Raw genomic sequence first — 22,699 nt, forward strand, 5'->3', positions numbered from 1 at the left:
GACAGTATCACGATCAGATATGCTTGCATTTTGAAAAGAACATGTCAGCTGCAGTGTGGAGAAGGGACTAGAGAATTATAAAAGCAGAGGGTGGGAGATGAATCAGAAGACTAAGATGACCAGGGCAGCCCTGGTGGCGCAGCGGTTTAGCGCTGCCTGCAGCCTAGGGCGTGATCCTGGAGACCCTAGATCGAGTCCTACGTCAGGCTCTCTATATGATGCCTGCTTCTCCCTCTGCCTGTGTCTCTGCCTCTCTCTCTCTGTCTCTATGAATAAATAAATAAAATCTTAAAAAAAAAAATAGAATCCACCCATTAAAAAAAAAAAAGACGAAGATGACCAGGACACCTGGGTGGCTCAATGGTTGAGCATCTGATGTCTTTGGCTCAGTTCGTGATCCCAGGGTCCTGGGATCGATTCCTACATCATGTTCCCCACAGACAGCCTGCTTTTCCCTCTGCCTATATCTCTGCCTCTCTCTCTCATGAATAAATAAACATTTTTTTTTAAAAAAGCCACTGAAAGTATTTTTTTTTAAAGGCATAAACTCAAAAGGTGGGGGTGGAGCCGGGGGGCAAGTGGAGAACATAAGAGGCAAGAGCCATAAACTATGAGAAGGTGGAAGGCAGGTGGAGCAACCACTCTGACCCTGCCTACCCTAAAAAGCTGATCCTAGGCCAGTAGTAGAAAAAGCCAGGAAACAATTTGATTTCTTCAGTAAAATCCCCCATGAGGTTCAGGAATTGGTGATATCAAGTAAACCCTGGAAGTGGGGTGAAGGTGGGGCTAAATGCAAAAAGACTGCTTTAAAGTCTACTTAAAAGGCAGTACAGGGCAGCCTGGGTGGCTCAGCAGTTTAGCGCCACCTTTGGCCCAGGGTGTGATCCTGGGGGCTGGGTATCGAGTCCCACGTCAGACTCCCTACATGGGGCCCCCTTCTCCCTCTGCCTGTGTCTCTGCCTCTCTCTGTGTCTCTCATGAATAAATAAATAAAATCTTAAAAAATAAAAAAAAAGGCAGTACAACTCCACTGCTCAGAATCTTCACCCACCTCCACCTGGCCACACAGCTGCCCCTGTCATCAGCAGAAAATTAAGAGTTTTTTCCCCACGAGAGAAGGTAAAACAAAAAGTCTCTGGAGTAAGGGACAACAGGCAGAGATAAGGGCGCGAGTGCACACTGACACTGGGAGACTGCATGAATGCTTCCATCTTGAATGATGCCTGTCCCTTTCCCTCTCTTGGCTCCCAGAATTTCTGCCAGCACCTGGGCCACCAACCCCTAGGCAGGAGATTAGGAAGATCTTTCTCTGAGGAGCTTAGCAGTCCAAAGGGGGAACCAAAAAATGCTAACATCAAGGATTGCACAAGACAATGGCTCTGCTAGATTATGTAATAATAACCCACGTAATAACCCACCCATAGCTCCTGACTGAATGTCTCTTACTAGGAACCAACAGCCAAAAATACATGAAACTCTGATTATGTTGTGTTAATATGGCAAAGGTGAAGGGATTCTACAGATGTAATTAAGGCTAATTGACTTTAATCAAATCAGTTGACTTTAATCAAAACGAGAGCACACTGGGTAGGCCAAGCCTAATCAAACAAGCCTTTTTAAAAGAGGTCTGAGTAGTCAGAAACACAAATCAGAAAAATGCTCTCTGTTGTTGGCCCTGAAGAAGCAAACAGCCATGTTATGAAACTGCCTATGGAGAGAGAGGCAACCTCTAGGAGCTGCCAGCCTCAGTTCTATAACCACAAGACACTGAATCCTGCTAATAAAGGCAAGCTTAGAAGCCGAGCCACAGAGGAAACCTCAGCTCCAGCTGACACCTTGACTGCAGTCTTGTCAGACCTTAAGCAGAAGATCCAGCTAAACTGTGCCTGGACTCCCGACCCCCAGAAACTTTGAAAGAATAAATGCATGTTGTTTTAAAGCCACTAAGTGGTAATTTGTCATGCATCACAGAAAACTAGTAACTACCTGAATGCTAAAAAGGTAATTTTATTAATGTAAATAATACCTCAATAAACCAGATTTTTCAAAATGTGATAAAAATGGAAATTTCTATGGAGGGGCTGGAAAATAAAATTGAAGAAGTCATCCAGAAAACAAAGGCAAAACATCAGTAATAGAAAAACGGCAGAGATAAGAAAATGAGATGACCAGTGTATGAGACTTAACATCAAAATAAGTTTCTGAAAGGATGAGAAGGAAATCATAAATGAAATAATTCAAGAAAAAGTTTAGATCTGCAGAACGTAAGTTTCCAGTTTTAAAGGTATTACCAGGGGATCCCTGGGTGGCGCAGCGGTTTGGCGCCTGCCTTTGGCCCAGGGCGCGATCCTGGAGACCCGGGATCGAATCCCACATCGGGCTCCCGGTGCATGGAGCCTGCTTCTCCCTCTGCCTGTGTCTCTGCGCCTCTCTCTCTCTCTGTGACTATCATAAATAAATAAAAAATTAAAAAAAAATAAAAAAAAAAAATAAAAAATAAAGGTATTACCAAATATCAATCAGAACAACAAAAGAAGAAGTAAAACAGAAGATCATGTAGGGTTTCAAACAGTTAAATTACAAAGACTCAGGAATTAAAACAGCTTCAGACTTTTAACCACCGTGGAGGCCAGAAGACAACGAAGAAATAAAGTCTAAAGGTAAACATTTCCAACATAAAATTCTCTACCCAGGCAAGCTACTATGTATGACTTTAGGAAAAACCTCTCCAGACAGGACCATCCTCCCAAAATTCACTCCCCACACATTCTTTCCCAAAAATCTATAGGAGGCTGCGCTCCAACAAAAAGGGAATAATAAATCAAAAAAGAAAATGAAATGGGGAATCGTAAAGGAAGTAAGAATTCCAACACAGGGGAGAGCTGAGGGAATCACAGTTGATAGCTGAACAGCAGGAAAAGGGGCAGCCAGCATCCACTGGAGCAGAAGACTCTAGAGACTTCATCAGGAAGGTAAAACTTGTGGTATAGCTGATACAACTGAGCATACTGAGCAAGAGGAGATGTAAACACCTGGCACACAGCTTGAGGCTAACTATAAGTACTCAGAAAACAAAGCCAACAAAAAAATGGTGTAACTCAAAGGAAACCAAAAAGTGGTATGAAGTAAAGACATACAGAATATACAAGAAGGCTCAAATAGGAACGTTATTTATGTAGTCATAATAATTTAAGTGCCAAATACGGATCAGACCAATTATCGCAGTTTAATAGTGGGGGTTGGGTAGTAAAAGGTGATTTCTAATAGATAATGCCTATTCATGAAAAAAAAACAAAAAAACAAAAACAAGAAATAAACATGCCATTTCAAGAAATGGAGATAAAAAATCAAATGAGAGTCAAAAAGTGGTTCCTCTCAGGGGCACCTGGGTGGATCAGTCAGTTAAGCATCTGACTTTGGCTCAGGTCATGATCTCAGGGTTCTGGGATCCAGCCCTGTGTCAGGTTCCAGCAGGGAGTCTGCTTCTCCATCTCCCTCTACCCCTGCCCTGCTCGTTCTTCCTCTCTCCCTCTCTCTCTCTCTAAAAAAAAAAAAAAAAAAAAAAAAAAAAAAAACTTAAAAAAGTGGTTCCTCTCAGAGGGGAAAAGGAAAGACAGAGGAAAGGCAAAGGATCTCACACAAGTTCTCACAAGCTTTGCAGAAATTTTTGACTCTTTCAACAACATGCATACATAACCTCTAAGGAAAAAAAAAGATGAAGACTATAAAAGCCTTCACATTATATATATATTTTTAAGATTTTATTTATTTATTCATGATAGACATAGAGGGAGAGAGAGAGAGGCAGAGACAGAGGCAGGCTCCATGCAGGGAGCCCGATGCAGGACTCGATCCCGGGACTCCAGGATTAAAGATAGGCGCCAAACTCCTGAGCCACCCAGGGATCCCCCTTCACATTATATCTTTAACACCCATACCACCTAATTAATAACATTCTACCTTCCTTTTTTTTTTTAATAAAGATTTTATTTATTCATGAGAGACAGAGAAAGAGAGGCAGAGACACAGGCAGAAGGAGAAGCAGGCTCCCTGCAGATGTCAGGGAGCCTTATGTGGGACTCTATCCCAGGACCCAGGGATCACGAAGTGAGCCAAAGGCAGATACTGAGCCACCCAGGCGTCCCACATTCTACCTTCAGAAGGGAGAAGGGGGGGAAAAGAGTCACTTGCCTTTGTAAGAATTCAGTTTCTTTTGTCTCACCTTAAAAACCAATTCCTACTTTTCTAACTTGGAATCATTAAAAGCTTTTTTCTAAAATAACAGCAAAATATTGATCAACCAATTTTCTTTTGGTTTCTTGTATGGATACCCAAGGAGTAGGGTATCCAGTTATCATGGGCTCTCTATTCTTTCAAGTTACTGTTCACTGGTTTCTTAGGTACCCACAGAAAGGCAGAAACAGATACCATAGTGTCACCACCTTCAAAATGGTGACGCTTTTGTTAAAACTACCCAAGTACCTCTCTTTTTATTCTTTTTAAGGAAACGGATTTTTCCCTGCCATCCAGTAAGTGCCTTGCATTAGCTAAAATGGCCCTCTAATCAACTGGGTCTAACTCTGGAACTATATCTGACCTATTCTGAGTTAAAGAACATCTTTCTTCAGAAAATACAAAACTTTACACAAAATAAGCAGAATGTTTCTAAAGAATTTTTAAGAAAAACATAAAATTGTTTCAGTAAATACATTTTCAGTATCAACTCGTTAATAATTCATTATGCTAGAAGACCCAATGCAGGAAAAATTATTTTCCAATGGAGAAAAATAAGGACAAGGTAGTAGAGTCTCTGAAAAGTTAAGATTTCTTACTTTTTAATTGTTTTTTTTTTTTAAGATTTTATTTATTTATTCATGATAGAGAGAGAGAGAGAGGCAGACACAGGCAGAGGGAGAAGCAGGCTCCATGCCGGGAGCCCGACGCAGGACTCGATCCCGGGACTCCAGGATCACGCCCTGGGCCAAAGGCAGGCGTCGAACTGCTGAGCCACCCAGGGATCCCCGATTTCTTACTTTTTAATTGTTAAAGGTCCATCTTACCTGTTGTTACCATGTGATTAGTGGCATAACCACAAAGAAAAACTGTTTAACAAGTAGTATCCACTGAAGTTAAAACCGATGTCTACCCAGCCACCCCACTTCTTGGTAGATACTCAAACTAAATACTCATGTCTACCCAGAAGACACTGGCAAGTCCACAAATCTCCATCACACTGCAATGAATAAACTGGTATATTCATGTACTGGAATTCTAGGCAGCATGAAAAAAGGATGACTGGTACATGTACCAATGTGATTGGAAGCCACAGACACACATGAGCAGAAGAGGCCTGATTCAGGAGTACTTACTACAGGATTTCTTTTAGGTTCAAAAATAGGCACAGCCAATCTAAGTGACAGTGGTCAGATCATTAGCAGAGAAGGGGTCTGACTGAGAAACTGTATGGGGAAGCCTTCTAGAGCAATGGATATACTCTATCTTAATGTAGGTGATGCTTACATGGGTATGTGTATATGAAAAAATCCATCTAGTTGTATATTTAAGATGTGCATCTCAGCCTATGTAAGATAAACCTCAATAAAAAGCTTTGTAAATTTTGACACAATCAGGGAAATTTTTTTAGTTATAATTTATATTACATAAACTTATTTTATGAACTGTTGGTGACAGCAGATGACAGCAATTATGGATTGTCTGTCTGTACTTGCAAAATAACAAGTCCTAACTCTATACCAAAATTTTTTCCCCAACTTTTTATTTTGGAAAAGTGGAAACCTACAGAAAAACTGAAAGACTAAGTACATTTAACAACCAAATGTCACTCATCTAGATTCACAATTGTTAGTATGTTGCTATAGTCACTTTTCCCCTCTATTAGTTTTGGCTGAACTATTTGAAAATAAGTTGCAGACATCTTGACATCTTATCCCTAAAGGATATTCTGCTACACAACAAAGGTATCAGTATCATGCCTAGGAAATTTAACACTTTTTAAATTTTTAACACTAGGAAATTTAACACATAAAAAAGAACTATTTAATATATATCCCATATTCAGATTTCTCCAACTGTTCCATAAATGTTCTTTATCGATTCTCCTCACCACTAATTCAGGACCTCCCGCTGACTCCTACACTGCATCTGACTGTCCTGACTCCCCTTTAATCTGGTACACCATGTCCCCAAGAGGTTTTTTATATGGTTTATTTATTTTTGATCTTCTATGATATGCACAATTCTGTCTCAATTTAGTTTTAAAATTTTCCTGGTATCTGAAACTCAAACATCTACAAACAGATGGTTTCTATTACTTAGAGTTTTCTATAATCTTTAGCAGACCATGTGCACTGAAATACCTGTATCCTGACAGGCTACTCAGGTAAAAAAGACTACAGACATGGAATAATTCAGTTTCATACCCAGTTCATGATCCTTCTGCTCTAACTTACCGCTGAGTCTGAGCAGGCCATGGGGTCTGGTTTGGCGTGGGCACTGAATTTGTAGGACTCATTAGCATGGCACTATAGATGTTGGAAGCGACCACAAGTATGCAGAGAAGTATGGGTCCAATGATTGCTCCTTCCAGGCCCAAGTAGTAGGCCCCACCAGCCACTGCCAAACCTGTCAAGTAAGGATGCCCGCCTCTGCAACAAAGAGCATACAGATTAGCTCAGGGCTTTGAACAAACACAAACCTCAGAGTAAATCTGAAACACACCTCCAAAACAATCTTCACTCCTAACACACCAGGCCTTTGATTGCATGACCAAGTTTCTCTAGATTACATCAGTGCAGATAACTGAACAGTGGTTGTAATATTGAATGCAAGCATTTTCTTACCTATGTAACACATAGGACATCTGCCTTTCTGTAAGTTTCAGCAACAGAGGGTGTGAAGTCACAATGTATATAAATATCCTATACCCATTACATGGCTGCCTGACCTAGATTAGTGTTGGCCGAGGACCGGTTACATAAGTCATGTGTTACACGGACTTCTGGCAGAGGACCAGTTACATAAGTCATGTGTTACACGGACTTCCATCAACTGACAGTTAAGCAGACACAATTTAGCATGCAATTCAAAGAATTACACTTTTTATAAGGCAATATAATAGCACTCATGCTTTTCACAGGTTAGACTTGGGGCAATATCCTAAAATAGTTTTTAAATACAGGTAATGACAAAAGGCCTCATGAGGAAACTACCTGTCACAAAGCCCAAGATTTCTATCTTACAGGAGAGTCATCACCGCCCTCCAGCTTACCACAGGATCACTTACATAACTGGAAAACAGTAAGATAGATGACAACCAGCATGGCACACTGACAGCAAGAACAAATGACCATTGACACAAGAGGGACTTGGAGAGAAGGTACGTTCTACTTCCAGTTTTCAGACAGAGGTGATTGGAACAATTTACTAAAGGGCAAACACCTCTGAAATAATATTCTGTATTATGTTATAATTCAATAAATGGTTCAATAAGTAACAATCAAGGTTAGCTAGTCTTCAGGAAATCAATACATTATGTTCATAATCTATCTTTCTCATTCCAAAAAAAAAATTTAGGGCAGTATTCCACAAAGCATTCCACATGCTTTGTAAGCAAGCTTTTCCCCTAAATAATACATTTTTTAAAAATTTCTATCAAAAGGGATCCCTGGGTGGTGCAGCGGTTTGGCGCCTGCCTTTGGCCCAGGGTGCAATCCTGGAGACCCGGGATCAAATCCCACATTGGGCTCCCGGTGCATGGAGCCTGCTTCTCCCTCTGCCTGTGTCTCTGCCTCTCTCTCTCTCTGTGTGACTATCATAAATAAATAAAAAAATTAAAAAAAAAATTTCTATCAAAAATGCTTAAAGCTTAAAAAAAAAGCTTTTAAACAAAGGCTTCATTTATTAAAAAATAAAACAATTTACACAAAATCTTTCATTTCCTAACAATGCTGGTTAAATAAGGTATTATTTTATTATTAAGATAAAGTCACATATAAATCTTAAAATCTAGCTAGAAACTTTAATAAAAAATTTACAGTAAAGAGAAATGAAAACATTTAATAAGCTTAAAAGACTACTCTTACTATTTAAATTTCAACTGTTTCTCTTAAAAAAAAAAAAAAGATTTTATTTATTTATTTATTCATGAGAGGCCCACAGAGAGAGAGAGAGAGAGAGAGAGAGAGAGGCAGAGGGAGAAGCAGGATCCAAGCAGGGAGCCCAACGCAGGATTCCAGGATCACGACCTGAGCCAAAGGCAGATGCTTAACCGCTGAGCCACCCAGGCGTCCCTAAATTTCAACTGTTAAGCACTAGTTAACCACGTTTTAATGTCCTTTTGTCTGTAAATTTCTCTCTCAAGTTTTATATATATATTTTTTTTAAAGATTTTTTTTAAATTTTTATTTATTTATGATAGTCACACACAGAGAGAGAGAGAGAGGCAGAGACACAGGCTGAGGGAGAAGCAGGCTCCATGCACCGGGAGCCCGACGTGGGATTCGATCCCAGGTCTCCAGGATCACGCCCTGGGCCAAAGGCAGGCGCCAAACCGCTGCACCACCCAGGGATCCCTCTCTCAAGTTTTAAACAAAAGTTTCCCTAAGGCTCGCTTATGGAGTTGCTGTTTCTTTCTGCTCTGGAACTCTGGGCTTTAGAGTAGTTACGTATCATTTGTTTTCTTTCTTTTCTTTCTTTTTTTTTTTTTTTCATTTGTTTTCTATTTCAGGATACTAGAGAGAAAACAGGATGGCATACAATTTGTATGTATTTTCAAATTAACTAATGGGTACTCTATGAACTTAGCCCTTGTCTACACTTACTGTGATGATGAATTTTACTTAAAAATATTTAATATATTAACTATTATGATAGTTTCAGTAGGCACATTCTGAATTTGAGTAACTGATGAAATTTCAGCATTTGGTTACATCCTAGATTCTAATAATCAATGTGAATCTAGATACATGAATAAATAAGAACTGGCATAATTTATTTAATACAATTTCTAAGAGATTTCAAAATCTATAAAAACAGATATGTATTTATTATGTTACATGGTCAAGGCCTAGATTCTGTCCTAAATTTAACCTGTACTCATTCTAGGTCCATACTATAATATCTTAAGTAAATAGAGCTCTGTTTATCAGACATTAACTTGATGAGATTTGGTTTCACATGGAAAATGTGACCTACAACTCCATGTTTTTCTCCAAAGGCATATAAGTTCTAAAAATAACCACTAACTCATTACTGTACTTAAAATGTAATGTTTTATGTACATCTAGTAATATTTCTTTCCTAGCTTAAATATCACTAAGATTATTCAAAAATTTGTGTTAACGCAGGGTCTCATTTATTATAAATACTTATGTAACAAAATAGCATGCCTTGCAAACGGTATTAATTATATTACATTAAAATTTGATTGTATCAATGGGATCACAAAAGACTACTTCACTGAAAAGTCCTACCCTCTGCCCTTTTCCCATCTGCAAAAGGGAAAACAAAACAAAACAAAACAACCCTTCTTTTAAAAAAGGCCACATAAATCCCTGGATATGATCCACTAGCAACTTGAGAAGTTCTGTGGACTTACCCTGATATATCCGAATAGATGGCAGTATCTACAAAATACGTTGGCAGGAGATGAAAAACCAACAGTAGGATGGCTTTGCACCCTAAGCCTTGTGTAAGCCACAGGTCTAGAACTGCAGGTACTGCTGCCCAGTATGTCCCTAGGAAGGGCACTGCTCCCAGGATTGCTGCTAAAGCTAAGATGAAAAGAAAAGCAACTTAACATCTCCATTAAAACAATAATAAAACAGCGGAACCTAAGCAACTAGCTCCTCAATGACACCAAAACAAATTAAACAAACACAAACTCAAATTTCAGGTGCATGATAATGCCATTTAACTGAATGTGCTAGTTAAATGAAGGTCTGGTATGTATCTCAAAAGTTGATTCTAAAAATCTAAAGCGCATGCCTAGTCCATGAATCTCTCCTTAAGCAACAAAATTCTAGTGTCCCGCAGTTATTTTGAATCAATGGTTAATATACAGTCCTATCATGTAACTGTGAAGCATTGGTCAAAATTTGTACTGAGTCCAAAGCCAAATTAGAAATTAGTTTATAAACCTCAGAGATGAATGTAAACTCTTCATCTTGTTCCTTTCTAATAAAACAGAAATGTATTTTTTTATTATTTTTTTTAATTGGTGTTCAATTTACCAACATACAGAATAACCCCCAGTGCCCATCACCCAATCACTCCCACCCCCCGCCCTCCTCCCCCAGAAATGTAATTTAAACAAAAACAAAACCAAAAGAGTCCAGCCAGCTGAAGGACCTGACTTCAAGCTCATCCCCTTACAGAGCAGGATGTCCACTCTCTCTCTCATCTGGCTCCCCTCCAGACCAAGAGTCAAGCAGATGTGGATTCTAGTTCTGGTCCTACCACTACCCAGAGATGTGACCTTGGAAAACTTCTGATTTCTCACCTCTATAGCAGGAATTCCATCTACCCTGCCTGCCTCACAAGGTTGTTATAAGACAACAACCACCGTGTGCTTGCAGGCAGCCTACATGTCAGAGGGTGGCTTAGTGGACACAGAAGAAGGAAAGAACATGAATGAACCTGGGAATGTAAAGAAGAAAGGGAAAAAATGGCGGTAGCAGGTAAATGTGGAAGGCAGATATATTCAGGAAGACAAGGAGACATGGAAACAGTGGAAGGAAAAGTAGAAGGAGAGGAGCAAAGATAATGTAGAGGGAAAAATGGTTTTGAACCACCCTGGTGCTTACAGAATGAGCCTATTATTAGAATAGATCTGAAGAGGCAGGGCGATAGCTTGTGTGCTCTCAGAGACATTCGTCTTGCTCCTTGGACGGTGTCCTTCAGGGGACAGAGCTATTTGACCAACTCATTGCTCCCTGCCAATTAGTTCAATTCAAACCCTTACTGAGTGCCAAGTATGTACTAGGTGTTGTGCTAAATGCTAGGACATTCGCTGATTTAACACATCCCTATGCACTGCTTTCTAAGTGCTGGGTATCGTTCTAGCTCATGGGAATACAGCATAAATACACACTACAAATCATACTTCTGCTCCTAATCTGGAATAGATCTCGAAATTTAGTATTTTAAGCTTGAGGAGGATGGCATGTCCCAATGTACGTAAAATGGCTTAATTTTCCTTAAACAGAGGACAGTGGAAGTTATGATACTACTGTTACCTGATGGTATGAAGACAATATTGATGCCAAATATAGTATGAGTCAGCCAAGTGTACAGTCCGTAGAAGCCAGCCATTTTGAGGGAAGCATCAAACACCCCTCTAGAATGCCCAAAGATAAAAGGGAAAGTAAATAAACACAGCATCACGTTGTGATTCAGAAAAATCAGTTATTTCCAGGGCTCTGGCTACATGTTTACTAAATTTCTCTGATGAAAAAAATAACTGAAATAAAACACCTTAAAATAGCCTATTCACTGAAATAATTCATCAACTTTTCACTTCCGAAGCACATATTTTGCTGCCAAAATAAGTGGGAAAAAATTTAAGTATGACTATATTATTTCTGAGGACATAGTTAAATTCTAAGAAATACAGGCTGTCACCATGCCTCCCCTTTGGGAAGAACAAGTGCAGGATAATATAATTTGCATTTCGTGGATCTTCTCTTATTAACAAATTTTCCAACATTCCTTCAGCTCTGCAACCTAGCCTACAAAGCACCTTATATCAATGTTATCAAAAAAAATGCAGGTCATTGGGAGAGAATTTATGAAAAAAAAAAAAAAGTCTTATTATTTCCCAAGTAAAATCAGAGGAAAATACAAAAGGGGTAAAAACAGACCCACACAGTTGGTGATTAATAGGAATGAAGTACATGAAAATCTGCAATGTCAGGTGCTTCAGCTTTGGTTTTCAGTTGGAAGATTAAGGCAGTATTATGTAAGGAGGAGAAATTAGGAACTGCGCAGAGCTCAAAAGCAGCAAACCTCAAGTTATTCCAAAGGCATCATAAAATGATAAAAAACAGAGTTCTGTGGGGCACAGGGGAAGTATGGTCATATACTCATGAGAGAAGGAAAACCTGTCATTAAAATATCAGAGGCTATGGCAGCAAAGGGGACACTGTACACCGAGCTTTTCCAAAGCATCCCAAGAGATACATGGTAAGAGGAAAGCCAAGCTCCAAAACCTAGAGATTCATTTACTAGGGTTCAGACACATGAACTGGGTGACACAGTGGCTCCCCAGACTGTCAAACCTCCTTTGTCATCCTGACCAGCAGCTTTCACTCAAGAATGTGAACCTACCATGTGATCTCTGACAATAAAGATACAGATTAAAATGGTATCAAAAAGATGGAAAGGAAGGGAGAGAGCCCAGAGGAAACAAAATATCTGAACAGTAACTGAATAAAGGAGATGGGGGAAAAAGAGAAAGTAGCCAAGCTTCAGGTTTTAAACCTGAGGGAGAAAGACTGGCAGTGTCTCAAGAGCATGGAAAAGCCCTAAACGAGAGGAGACATGGAAGAAAAGGGAATATATTTAGTTTAGAAATAATACGGGGTGAAATAATAAGGGGAGAAATTATGGTGAAAGGATGGTGAAAATAGCCTGGAAGTCACTGGAAGTAAAAGACAAAGTTGATGGAAAACTTGGGGCAAGAGATTTGAATGGGCCAGAAGCAACTAATCACAGGAAAGGATAAGATACCCCCAGGGGCAAGCGTAGAGAAAATGGGGCGATGGGCTGTGTTCCCATAGGGGACCTAAGGACAGAGGGACAAAGGCCAAAGTGATAATGAGATCACACCAGCAGTTGGGAGACAATCACTAGGGTATAGTATTCCCAGAGGCCAAAGGAGAAAGAAGCTTTTGAGAAGAGGGGATGATATTAAGGTCAAATACCCCAGGGAGATTAATAACAATAAGGTCTTTAAAAAAAAAAATTGGTACAGATTGGACCAGAACTGAGGAGGTCAATGATAAAACATATAGATGTTTGCACCAATCTTATGTTAATCAAAATGGCTTACCAACTTCATGGTATCCAAAAATGTTTACACCAAAATGAAGTTGACATCAAAGGTGTCATGAAATACTTCAACTGAATCACCCCTCTGCGTGGCACGTAGGCAAAACTCAATCCAAAAAGGACCACTTGTAGGAAACAGCACATAGTCTTCCTTCTTTTACCTCTGGGAATACTGAGTGTTGATAACATTCTCATTAAGGCAACTTTCAAATAATTTTGTGAACCCTAAATGTATTAGATACTGTTTACAGTTACTCAACATGTTCATGTAACCCAGTGAGGGATGAAAGGGCAATGGATTACCCTCTTGCTATTTATGATCTGGTACATGAGCTTTATAAAACAGCAAAGACAAATCTCTTAACAATTTACTAGGAGACAGAATTTTTTTTAACTCCATCAAATTCCTAGCCATTTTTTTCTTTTTATTGGCTTTACTGAACTATAACTTAGAAACAATAACACTCACCCTTAAGTGTATTAATTCAGTTAAGTCTTGGCAAATGTATACAGCACAGAACCACCATTACTGTCAAGATATAGAACACTTACCCTAAAACACTCCCTCACGTCCTTGGATAGTCTATCCCTCTCTGAACTATGACACCAACTAGATATGCTTTCTGTCACCATGGTTTTGTCTCTTCTAGAATTTCATCTGAACAGAATCATACATTATGTAGCTTTTTAAAAAACTGTGGTAAAGGGCAGCCCAGGTGGCTCAGCAGTTTAGTGCCCCCTTCAGCCCAGAGCATGATCCCGGAGACCCGGAATCAAGTCCCACATCAGGCTTCCTGCATGGAGCCTGCTTCTCCCTCTGCCTGTGTCTCTGCCTGCACACCCCCACCCCCTCTGTGTATCTCATGAATAAATAAAATAAAAAAAAATAAGAAAAAAACTGTGGTAAAATATACATACCAAGAAATTTGCCGTTTAACCATTCTCAAGTGTACAGTTCTGTAGTGTCAAGGACATTCACACTTTCATTATACAGCTTTTGTGTTTGGCTTCTTCAACCTAGTACAATATTTTGAGATTTGCCCACATTATCATTATCAGTTTGTTCCTCTGTAATTGCTGAGTAGTAGTCCATTATTTGTATAGGCCACAATTTGTTTATCTAATCACCAACTTATGGCCATTTGGGCTATTTCCGGTTTGGGACTATTGTGAATAATGTTGCTGTGAACATTCAAGCACAAGCCTTTGCATGGACATGGGCTTTCTGCTTTTCAGTACGTACCTAGGAATGGAGATGCTCAGTCATATGGTATGTTTTAATTTTATAAGAAACACTAGCAATTCCTTTGATCTTTCAATTCAAATAAAACATATGGTCCACGGACAATTAGCCAGAAGTCATTGCCTGCTATATTACACCACATCTCTTAGAGCCGCGAGGTTAAATTTCATACTTATGGTATTATGAGGGTGAATACCAGCAGAAAGAGCAATTCAACTCATGAAAAGCTAAATGGCAATGCATCCAAATCCCCTCCTTACTGACCCAGTGCACACTAGGTCCCCAATAAACAGTAGCTGCTACAGAAGCTATTGTGGTTCTATTTCTTGAGAACAGTATACTTTATTGATGCTCAGAAGATTCTGATGATGACAACTCTGGAAAGTTGTAGTACAAGAGCTTAGTGTATCTGAATTGAGAAGGTAAGGTCAAGAGACACTAACGTTTGCTAAGTACCCACGTGGTAGGTATGTCTAAATCCACAAAAATGTCTACATCCTAATGGCCAGTCCCTGGGAATATGTTACCTTATGTGGTAAATGGGACTCTGCAGATGTGATTAAGACAAGCATTGTGAGATTCGGGAGATTATCCTGGATTACTGGGTAGGCCCAATGTAATCACAGAAGTCCTTATAAGAGGAAGGTGGATTTCATATAAGACAGTGGTGATGGAAGGCAAAAACTGTGAATATATTAAAACCATTGAATTGTATATTTTAAAATGGTGAATTTCACGTATGTGGATTTTTATCTCAATAAAAACAAGTTGTAAAAAGAAGGAAGCAGGAGAGTCAGTGTTAGAGGAGACATGAGGACAAAAGCAAAGGTCAGAGAGAAAGAGACATTTGAAAATGCCACACTGCTGGCTTTGAACAGGGAAGAAGGACCATGAGCCAAGGAATGCGGGCAGCCTCCAGAAGCTGGAAAGGGCAAGGAAACAGATTCTCTCCTAAAGCTTCCAGAATGAACACAGCTCTGCTGGCACCCTAATTTTAGGACTTCTGACCTCCAGAATGGTCAGAAAAAAAAAAAATCTGTGTTTTAAGCCACTAAGCTTAAGGTAATGTTATAGCTGCAATCAGAAACTAATATAACTCACCATGTCCCAAGTGCTGAGTTACATGCTTTGCCTATATTGTTCCATTGGCTCTGTGTTGGGTCCTCTCATTCATGCAGAAAAATGACTCCTGGTCAAAAATCAGATAAATCAGGATGCCTGGGTGGCTCAGTGCTTGAGCGTCTGCCTTTGGCTCAGGTTGTGATCCTGGGGTCCTGGGATTGAGTGCCACATCAGGCTCCCTACAGGGAGCCTGCATCTCCCTCTGCCTATGTCTCTGCCTCTCTGTGTCTCTTGGGAATAATAAAATCATTTTTAAAAAATCAGATAAATCTGTTAAACTAAAAGTACAGGTGCACTTTTCTTTAAAAAAGAAAAAAAACGTGATAGCTCAAAATGAGGGCAGGGGCTGGGGGAGATGGTGCTGAGCTATTTACAGCTAAAAGGCAAGAAAACTCTTCTGGAAATTGTTGGATCTGTGTACTAGATAGCTCTGATATAATAATTCCTAATCAAGGCACCCAACTCACTAAAGATCAAGATGTTAGATGACAATATATTTTTGGTATCCAGATTCCTATTATATAGTACTAAGATGTTTACCTGCAGGCCAAACACATACTTAATGGTCCCCAAAGCCAAGACACCACTAACAGAAGCCTGGGCAGCTACATGACACCTACATCTGGTTCTGGCCAAGGCCATTATTCGATAGTGGCTATCCTAGTTGACCACTTCCAAAGGGGGCTGGGGCTCAGTATACGCATCCTGAGACAAACTGGGGTCCTGTTCACCCTATTAGAGTGAAATGTTCTGGAAAGTAGAGGTAGGGGGTACCTGGGTGACTTGGCCAGTGAAGCAACTGCCTTCGGCTCAGGTCATGACTCCGGGGTCCTGGGATTGAGTCCTGTGTTGGGTTCCCTGCTCAGCAGGGAGCCTGCTTCTCCCTCTACCCCTCCCCCACTTGTGCACACAGGCACACTCTAATAAAATCTTTAAAAAATTTTTAAAACAACTGGGTGGGGATCCCTGGGTGGCGCAGCGGTTTGGCGCCTGCCTTTGGCCCAGGACGCGATCCTGGAGGCCTGGGATCGAATCCCACGTCGGGCTCCCGGTGCTTGGAGCCTGCTTCTCCCTCTGCCTGTGTCTCTGCCTCTCTCTTTCTCTCCGTGTGACTACCATGAATAAATAAATTTAAAAAAAAAAAAAAAAAAAGATAAAACAACTGGGTGATGGGCACTGAGGGGGGCACCTGATGGGATGAGCACTGAGTGTTATGCTATATGTTGGCAAATCAAACTCCAATAAAAAAGAGAATACAGGGCAGCGTGGGTGGCTCAGTGGTTTAGCGCTACCTTCGGCCCAGGGCCGGATCCTGGAGACCCGGGATCAAGTCTCGTGTCGTGCTCTTTGCGTGGGGCCTGCTTCTCCCTCTGCCTGTGTCTCTGCCTCTCTCTCTGTGTCTCTCATGAATAAATAAATAAAATATTTTTTGAAAGAAAGAAAGAAAGAAAGAAAGAAAGAAAGAAAGAAAGAAAGAAAGAAGAAAAAGAGAAGAGAAGAGAAAGAAAAGAAAAGAAAAGAAGAAAAGAAAAGAAAAGAAAAGAAAGAAAAGAAAAGAAAAGAAAGAAATTTTACAAACAGAGGTAGAACATGGGGATGGGGGCAAGAAGCAAGGAGAGATGCAACAAGCCACACAGCTTGCCAAGTGTGTGTGCATCCGTGGCTTGCTGGTATGACTCTATTGAGCGCTCTATGACCTACCCCAGCACTGGATGTCTTTCTTGGCTTTTAGTGAGTTGGGTGCCTAGAGTGGGCATTTGTACACCAGAATGATCTAGTACAGATCCAACAATTTTAAGAGGGTCGCCATTGCCTTTTTACTTGAAAGAAGTCAGGCCCGCATTCTGAGCCTTTTTATTGCCTTCATTAAAACAAAACAAAAAACTGAACTACACTCACAGTGTAAAAGAGGTCTCTTTTTTTGTATGAATGAGGCAACCCAAGAGGGATTCAATGAAATAATATATGCAAAGCATGTAACTCCATGCTGGCGCACAGCGGGTGCTCAGCAAACATCAGGTAGAGGATGGATGAAAGAAAGGACAGAACTGGAGGCTCGAGCCGAGCCGAAGTTAGAAGACCCCTCAGCGAGGTAATGAATGGAAGGAAAGGAGTGGTGGTGAGGAAGGCAATAGTCGAGAATGCGGTAAATAGAAATGTTAATGAAGGCCAACAGGACCTGGATTTGGTAGCAAGAATACAGAATCGGGCGTCACAAGACCTGAAAGAGCTCTGGCTCTGTGACCAATCTCTCTGGAATCTCAGTTCTGTCACTGATTAGTGGCATGATCTTCAAGACTGTAAACTTCTCTGAGCTTCACTTGCCTTAATTGTGAAACAGAAATAACAGAGACAAGTATTCACTTCATAATATTATTATGAAGATTAATAACCCAACGAAAGTGATAAGCTTCATGACTGGTGCACAGTAAGCATGCAATTAAGTTGGTGCTATTACAGAATTATGTCATTATTACCAATTAGCACTTTAGTAAGGCTAAAAATAATGCACATGGTGACTTTCTCTTCTCTCCTTCCAGTTTTTGGAAGTATACCAATTTTTGCAGTGTGCTAAAGAGATACAGGGTATGGCAAAGCTGAGAGTGGAAGTAGCATACCACAAAGGTGTAGATTAATTATTTTAAACTATAAAGTACCAATGAAGCTACATGAGCAAAAACCCAAAATACGGTGTACATAATCACTCATCTCTCAGTTCTCTGGAACCTAAAATTCAGAGACCGCTAGGAATTGTTCATTCTCAGAACCAAACACAACCTTATCTGGCACATAATTAACGGTGTGCATGATACAGTTTGAATGCGGGTACCAGAAATCACTCGTCTAATCAATGTAAAGAGTATCTATTCCTTAAAATCATACCAGTGAAACATCATTCTCTCATTTCGTTCACTCCCTGATATCAACCCATTAATCAACACTTTTTGGATACTCAAATTCAGTGAGCATTTTCCTATCTTGCTATAAAAGAAAGACACTCTGATATATTTCATCAAATCTTTTGCAATAATCACAAAAGCTCTGACTTGCGGCATTTTCTAAGAGTGGTTATATATGACTTGTGCCACGAGAATGCATGGTTCCATTCACTGGAAATTACCCTTCCTTTTATAACTGTTCACAACCCTATTACCAAGCATCTATTATAAAAATTCACAGAAAACCTGCACCAACCTCATCAGGCTAATATGTATGTGACATTTAGTTTTCCTCTACTGTCTACTTCAATCCTCTCTCTTGAATAGGGTATTGGCTTGTGCCCAGTCTTCTGGGACCTATTTTTTCGGTGATTTTTCAAAGGTCATTGACAATGTTCTCCAATTACATCTCCAGGCTTTCCCAGAACTCAACAATTTAAAAGAATGAAATTCAGAAGACCCTGGATGCTCCTCTTCCTCCCCTCTTTTGTAGCTCAGTCAAGCTGGTACCACAGGTCTCATTTAGCTCGAGGGTGAGACTGATAACAGCCACAAAGTTGGAAGCTCCCCCCTCTAACAAGGCCACATCCTCATTCAAAACCTTCCACTGGCAGGCATCCCTACAGATGGTCCCCTGCCCCGAGCTATACACAGACCCATAAATGGCAGGGTTCCCCTCTACTGGAAGGCAGGCCACAGTGCATCCAATCCAGTCAGGCCTCACTGAAGCATACCTCTCTATGAATAAAACTTCCAGGTTCATTTACTTATAATCAGTTTTTGTCTAAGTTTTCCCCTAGTAAATGCCATTGTTGACGTATACTGTACGGCACTAAAGGTGTGTGTCCATGCCTTGTTTACACAACTGTATATTGATCCTTAAACAACATGCGTTTGAACTATGTGGGTCCACTTATATGCAGATATTTTTTGATTTTTTGATATGGTCTGTATCTTCTCTTCCTAATGATTTCCTTAATAACATTTTCCTTCCTCTGGATTACTATATTGTAAAAATACGATATTTAACAAGAACAACACACAAAGTGTGTGTGTTAATTTGTTAATTGTTGATGTTATCGGTGAGGCATCTGGTCCATAGTAAACTATTAGTATTTAAGTTTCTGTGGGTTTTCAGCAGTGCAAGGGGTCCAAGTCCCTTAACCCCTACACTGTTCAGGGGTCAACTATATATCTAACTCCTCTACCCCAGGGGCTTGAACTGGTTTCAGATGCCTGGTTAAGGGGGCACCTGGGTGGTTCAGTCAGTTTAGAGTCTGGATTCTGACTTTGGCTCAGGTTATGACCTTGGCGTCCTGCAGTTGAGCCGTCCTGCAGTTGAGCCCCACATCAGGCTCCCCGCTCAGCATGGGGTCTGCTTGTCCCTCTTCCTCTGCTCCTCCTTCAGCTTACACTTTCTCTTTCTCAAATAAATAATCTTTAAAAAAATGCCTGGTTAGGATTTTTTCAAAGATTTTATTTTTATTTATTTATTCATGAGATACACACAGAGAGAGGCAGAGACATAGGAAGAGGGAGAAGGAGCCTCCCTGCAAGGATCCCGATGTGGGACTCGATCTCGATCCCAGATCTCAGAAGCCAAAAGCAGACACTCAACCGCTGAACCACCCAGGCGTCCCCCTGGTTAGGATATAATTCTTAACCAGCTGTCTTCCTCACCCTTTATAAATTCTAAGATGAAACTTAACTCTTTTACATGTTAGCTAATAACACTTCCCTTCAACTCTCAGCCCTCTCTCATTTCTGACCAAAAAGGGTGTTCTTGTGGGGAGAGATGGTGAGGAAGCTTTAAAAAAGGGGGGGGGGGGGGCTGTTTCATGGTTACTTTTCTAAATGGAGTGAGAGAAAGCTGGCCAGACAACCCAGGATTTGATCATATGACCTGCTTTTAATGGAATGAGACAGAAGCAAGGAGGGGTTTGGGGAAAATGGTAAGCCATGGTCAAGAAGCTATATGCCCTCAGAGGACACTGGGCTCTAGACCACAGACAAGTAGAGTGCACGTGTCTAAGGAAGGAGAAAGAAGAGTCCAAAAATCAAACTTTGCCTACCCCCAACCCTTCTTTACACTGGTTCTGCCCTCTTTTCTTTCTAAAGGTCAAATAGGAAGACTATCAGATTATTGCTCCCTCAGGAAACAACGAGCATTACCTTATCTACCCTCACCACGATATACTTCCCCTCAATGGAAGGCTAGGTAGCAGAGAGGGCAGGCCAGCTTCCAGAAACACAGCATGTAAAATTATCAACTGGGGAAAAGAATCACCCAGCTCTCTTCATTACTACCTAAACTCTCTTGAAAAGTTGTATCTCCCTCCGTTTCCTGGTTCATCTGCCCCAGAGACCTGGCTCCACAGTAAAATGTACAGAAACCTGGTTGACAGCGGAGTTCCCCGTTCCTGAGGGGGATGGTCACGCTGCACAAGCAGACCTGGTGTGCTGCTGAGGAGCACAGGGAGAAGCCGTCTCGGAAGCCTTGCAACCCCCCCAGAAAAAACAGTGAGTCATTGTCACAACAGTGGTGTCACGTTCAATCAACTGGAGTCCTTGGCAGTCAATATTTGTACATCATTAATGCATGGTTTTGTGTCTTTGACAGTGCCCACTGATCACGGAGGCTTGGTCTAATGCTAACTAAAAAATTAACAAGGGGCTGCTTCAAACACATAGGCAAATAGCAAACAGTTGTATCTCAACACTAGTCCAATTATAAGGCTATTAAAATTAATTTAATTAAGTTTTAAAGCACCACAATAAGGAACTAAATACAAGACAAAGTTTCTTAAGGTCATTTCCTTGGAAACTTGACATAAAGGTTTAGGATTATTAGACCAATCTTTAATCAATTAGGTTAAAAAGGCTTTATTTTTACTGAGTTGGTTATTATTTAAGAACTCCAGTTAATGTGAGGCTCCCAAACATGCATAAGAGATTTTGTCTCTATTCTAGTGTTAAGAGAGCTATCTTTTCAAATAAGTGAAAATACATTTTCTTACAGCTTTAAACTCTTCCTTATACATTTTAAACAATTGTTTATAACCTGAAATTCATGAGAATTTCTTTTCAATGAATATTTACTTTGTTCAATGTCAAAATGCAAATACAGATTTACTGAATGATCGACACTGATACTTTTAATTCTCCGGTGTTGGATGCGGGGGGGAGAGGTGAGAAGCACGTTCACTTTCAAAAAGAAAAAAAATGAATAAATAAATAAATTTCACAGTACGTACATTCTCCCATCCAATTCCTAAGAAGGATGCCCACCCATCAATACTGAAAAGCTGTCATCCCACAAGCAAGAGCCATACCCGTGTGCATGCACTCATGTGGAAATATCACACACACTAAATTGCATTGAGGCCGTGACAACATGCAACTTAGTAATGTGCAATATCTCCACCAGAGCAAGCAGAATGGGAGCATCGGGGGAGAAGGGCGTGATGCAAACATTCAGGACACAACATGCTCTACGGAGACGAAAATGGTTTGGGGTTGATGGAGGCATGCCACTAACTCAAAAAATCATGAAATGAAAACCCAAATGAATACACAAACATATTCAATTCAGAAAAACACTTGTTCAGAACTGAGGATTGTAACTGAGGTTCAAATATTCAACAGACAGCAATCATCAAGTAGCCATGTATTTCAGAAGGCGAAGCTTCAAGAGCCAACACACTTTTGGTGCCCGGCCATGCAGTTAACTCCCAACTTCAATTCCATTTTCAGCTTATTGATGGATCACATAAAACAAATTGGATGATTTTCACTTGACCACTACAGTGATGATGAGTAATGGTTGGTGTTAATGAAGTCTGACTTCACTGATGATTTGCAGACTAAGTTCCACTCTCAGGACTTCATGACAACATTTTTGTAATCGCTTGTATAATATTTTTCCGCTTGAAATCTTTGTCCATGAAGAAACATATTCCATCTTGAACACAATCCTTCAGAATGAAAAAAATCTCACAAGACCTCTGAGCACTAGAACTCATTGTTATCTTACATATGTGAAAAGGTTCTTCAGAGGCATCTGTGTAAAGCCTGTCCATTTTAGGTCTTGAATTTGACCCAATAAAGAAAGAGACAAAAATCACTTAGAAAAGAAAAGAGAAAAAAAAGAAGCACTTAGACTGCTAAAAATTGTCTTGCATTATAATCTTTAATTTACATAACTCGATATCACTGTGGTTACACAAAAGTTCCAGACAAGTTATCTAGTCTGTATTGTTTTTTTCAGTTTTGAGAACGATTAAGATTACAGTTCTGGTACTGAGGATTTAAACTTTTTCCTATATTA

At 40.2% G+C, this 22,699-nt stretch overlaps 1 protein-coding gene and 1 long non-coding RNA gene across 9 annotated transcripts in view; one reads left to right on the top strand and one right to left on the bottom strand.

Moving 5' to 3' along the window:
• The window catches only part of LOC144322634 (uncharacterized), a 67,286-nt gene that overhangs the window by 12,212 nt on the left and 32,375 nt on the right, over positions 1-22,699 (top strand). For 2 of the 3 annotated variants that reach the window (XR_013388289.1, XR_013388288.1), the window contains exons 1-2: positions 6,987-7,156; positions 7,262-7,396. This is a non-coding gene — a long non-coding RNA (uncharacterized LOC144322634). Of the gene's footprint in view, positions 1-6,986; positions 7,157-7,261; positions 7,397-22,699 lie in introns of those variants that run through there. The other variant, XR_013388290.1, reaches the window with a different exon arrangement.
• Positions 1-22,699, bottom strand: part of TMEM245 (transmembrane protein 245) — a 102,034-nt gene that overhangs the window by 10,586 nt on the left and 68,749 nt on the right. For 2 of the 6 annotated variants that reach the window (XM_077912834.1, XM_077912833.1), the window contains 3 exons: positions 11,256-11,356; positions 9,617-9,791; positions 6,471-6,665 (listed from right to left, as the gene is read on the bottom strand). In XM_077912834.1, the coding sequence (XP_077768960.1) occupies positions 6,471-6,665; positions 9,617-9,791; positions 11,256-11,356 (471 nt within the window). Of the gene's footprint in view, positions 1-6,470; positions 6,666-9,616; positions 9,792-11,255; positions 11,357-13,069; positions 13,241-21,100; positions 22,496-22,699 lie in introns of those variants that run through there. The other 4 variants (XM_077912837.1, XM_077912835.1, XM_077912836.1 and 1 more) reach the window with 4 other exon arrangements.

The sequence above is a fragment of the Canis aureus genome, chromosome 10 (assembly GCF_053574225.1).
Source record: "Canis aureus isolate CA01 chromosome 10, VMU_Caureus_v.1.0, whole genome shotgun sequence".
In the NCBI taxonomy this organism is placed as follows: domain Eukaryota; kingdom Metazoa; phylum Chordata; class Mammalia; order Carnivora; family Canidae; genus Canis; species Canis aureus.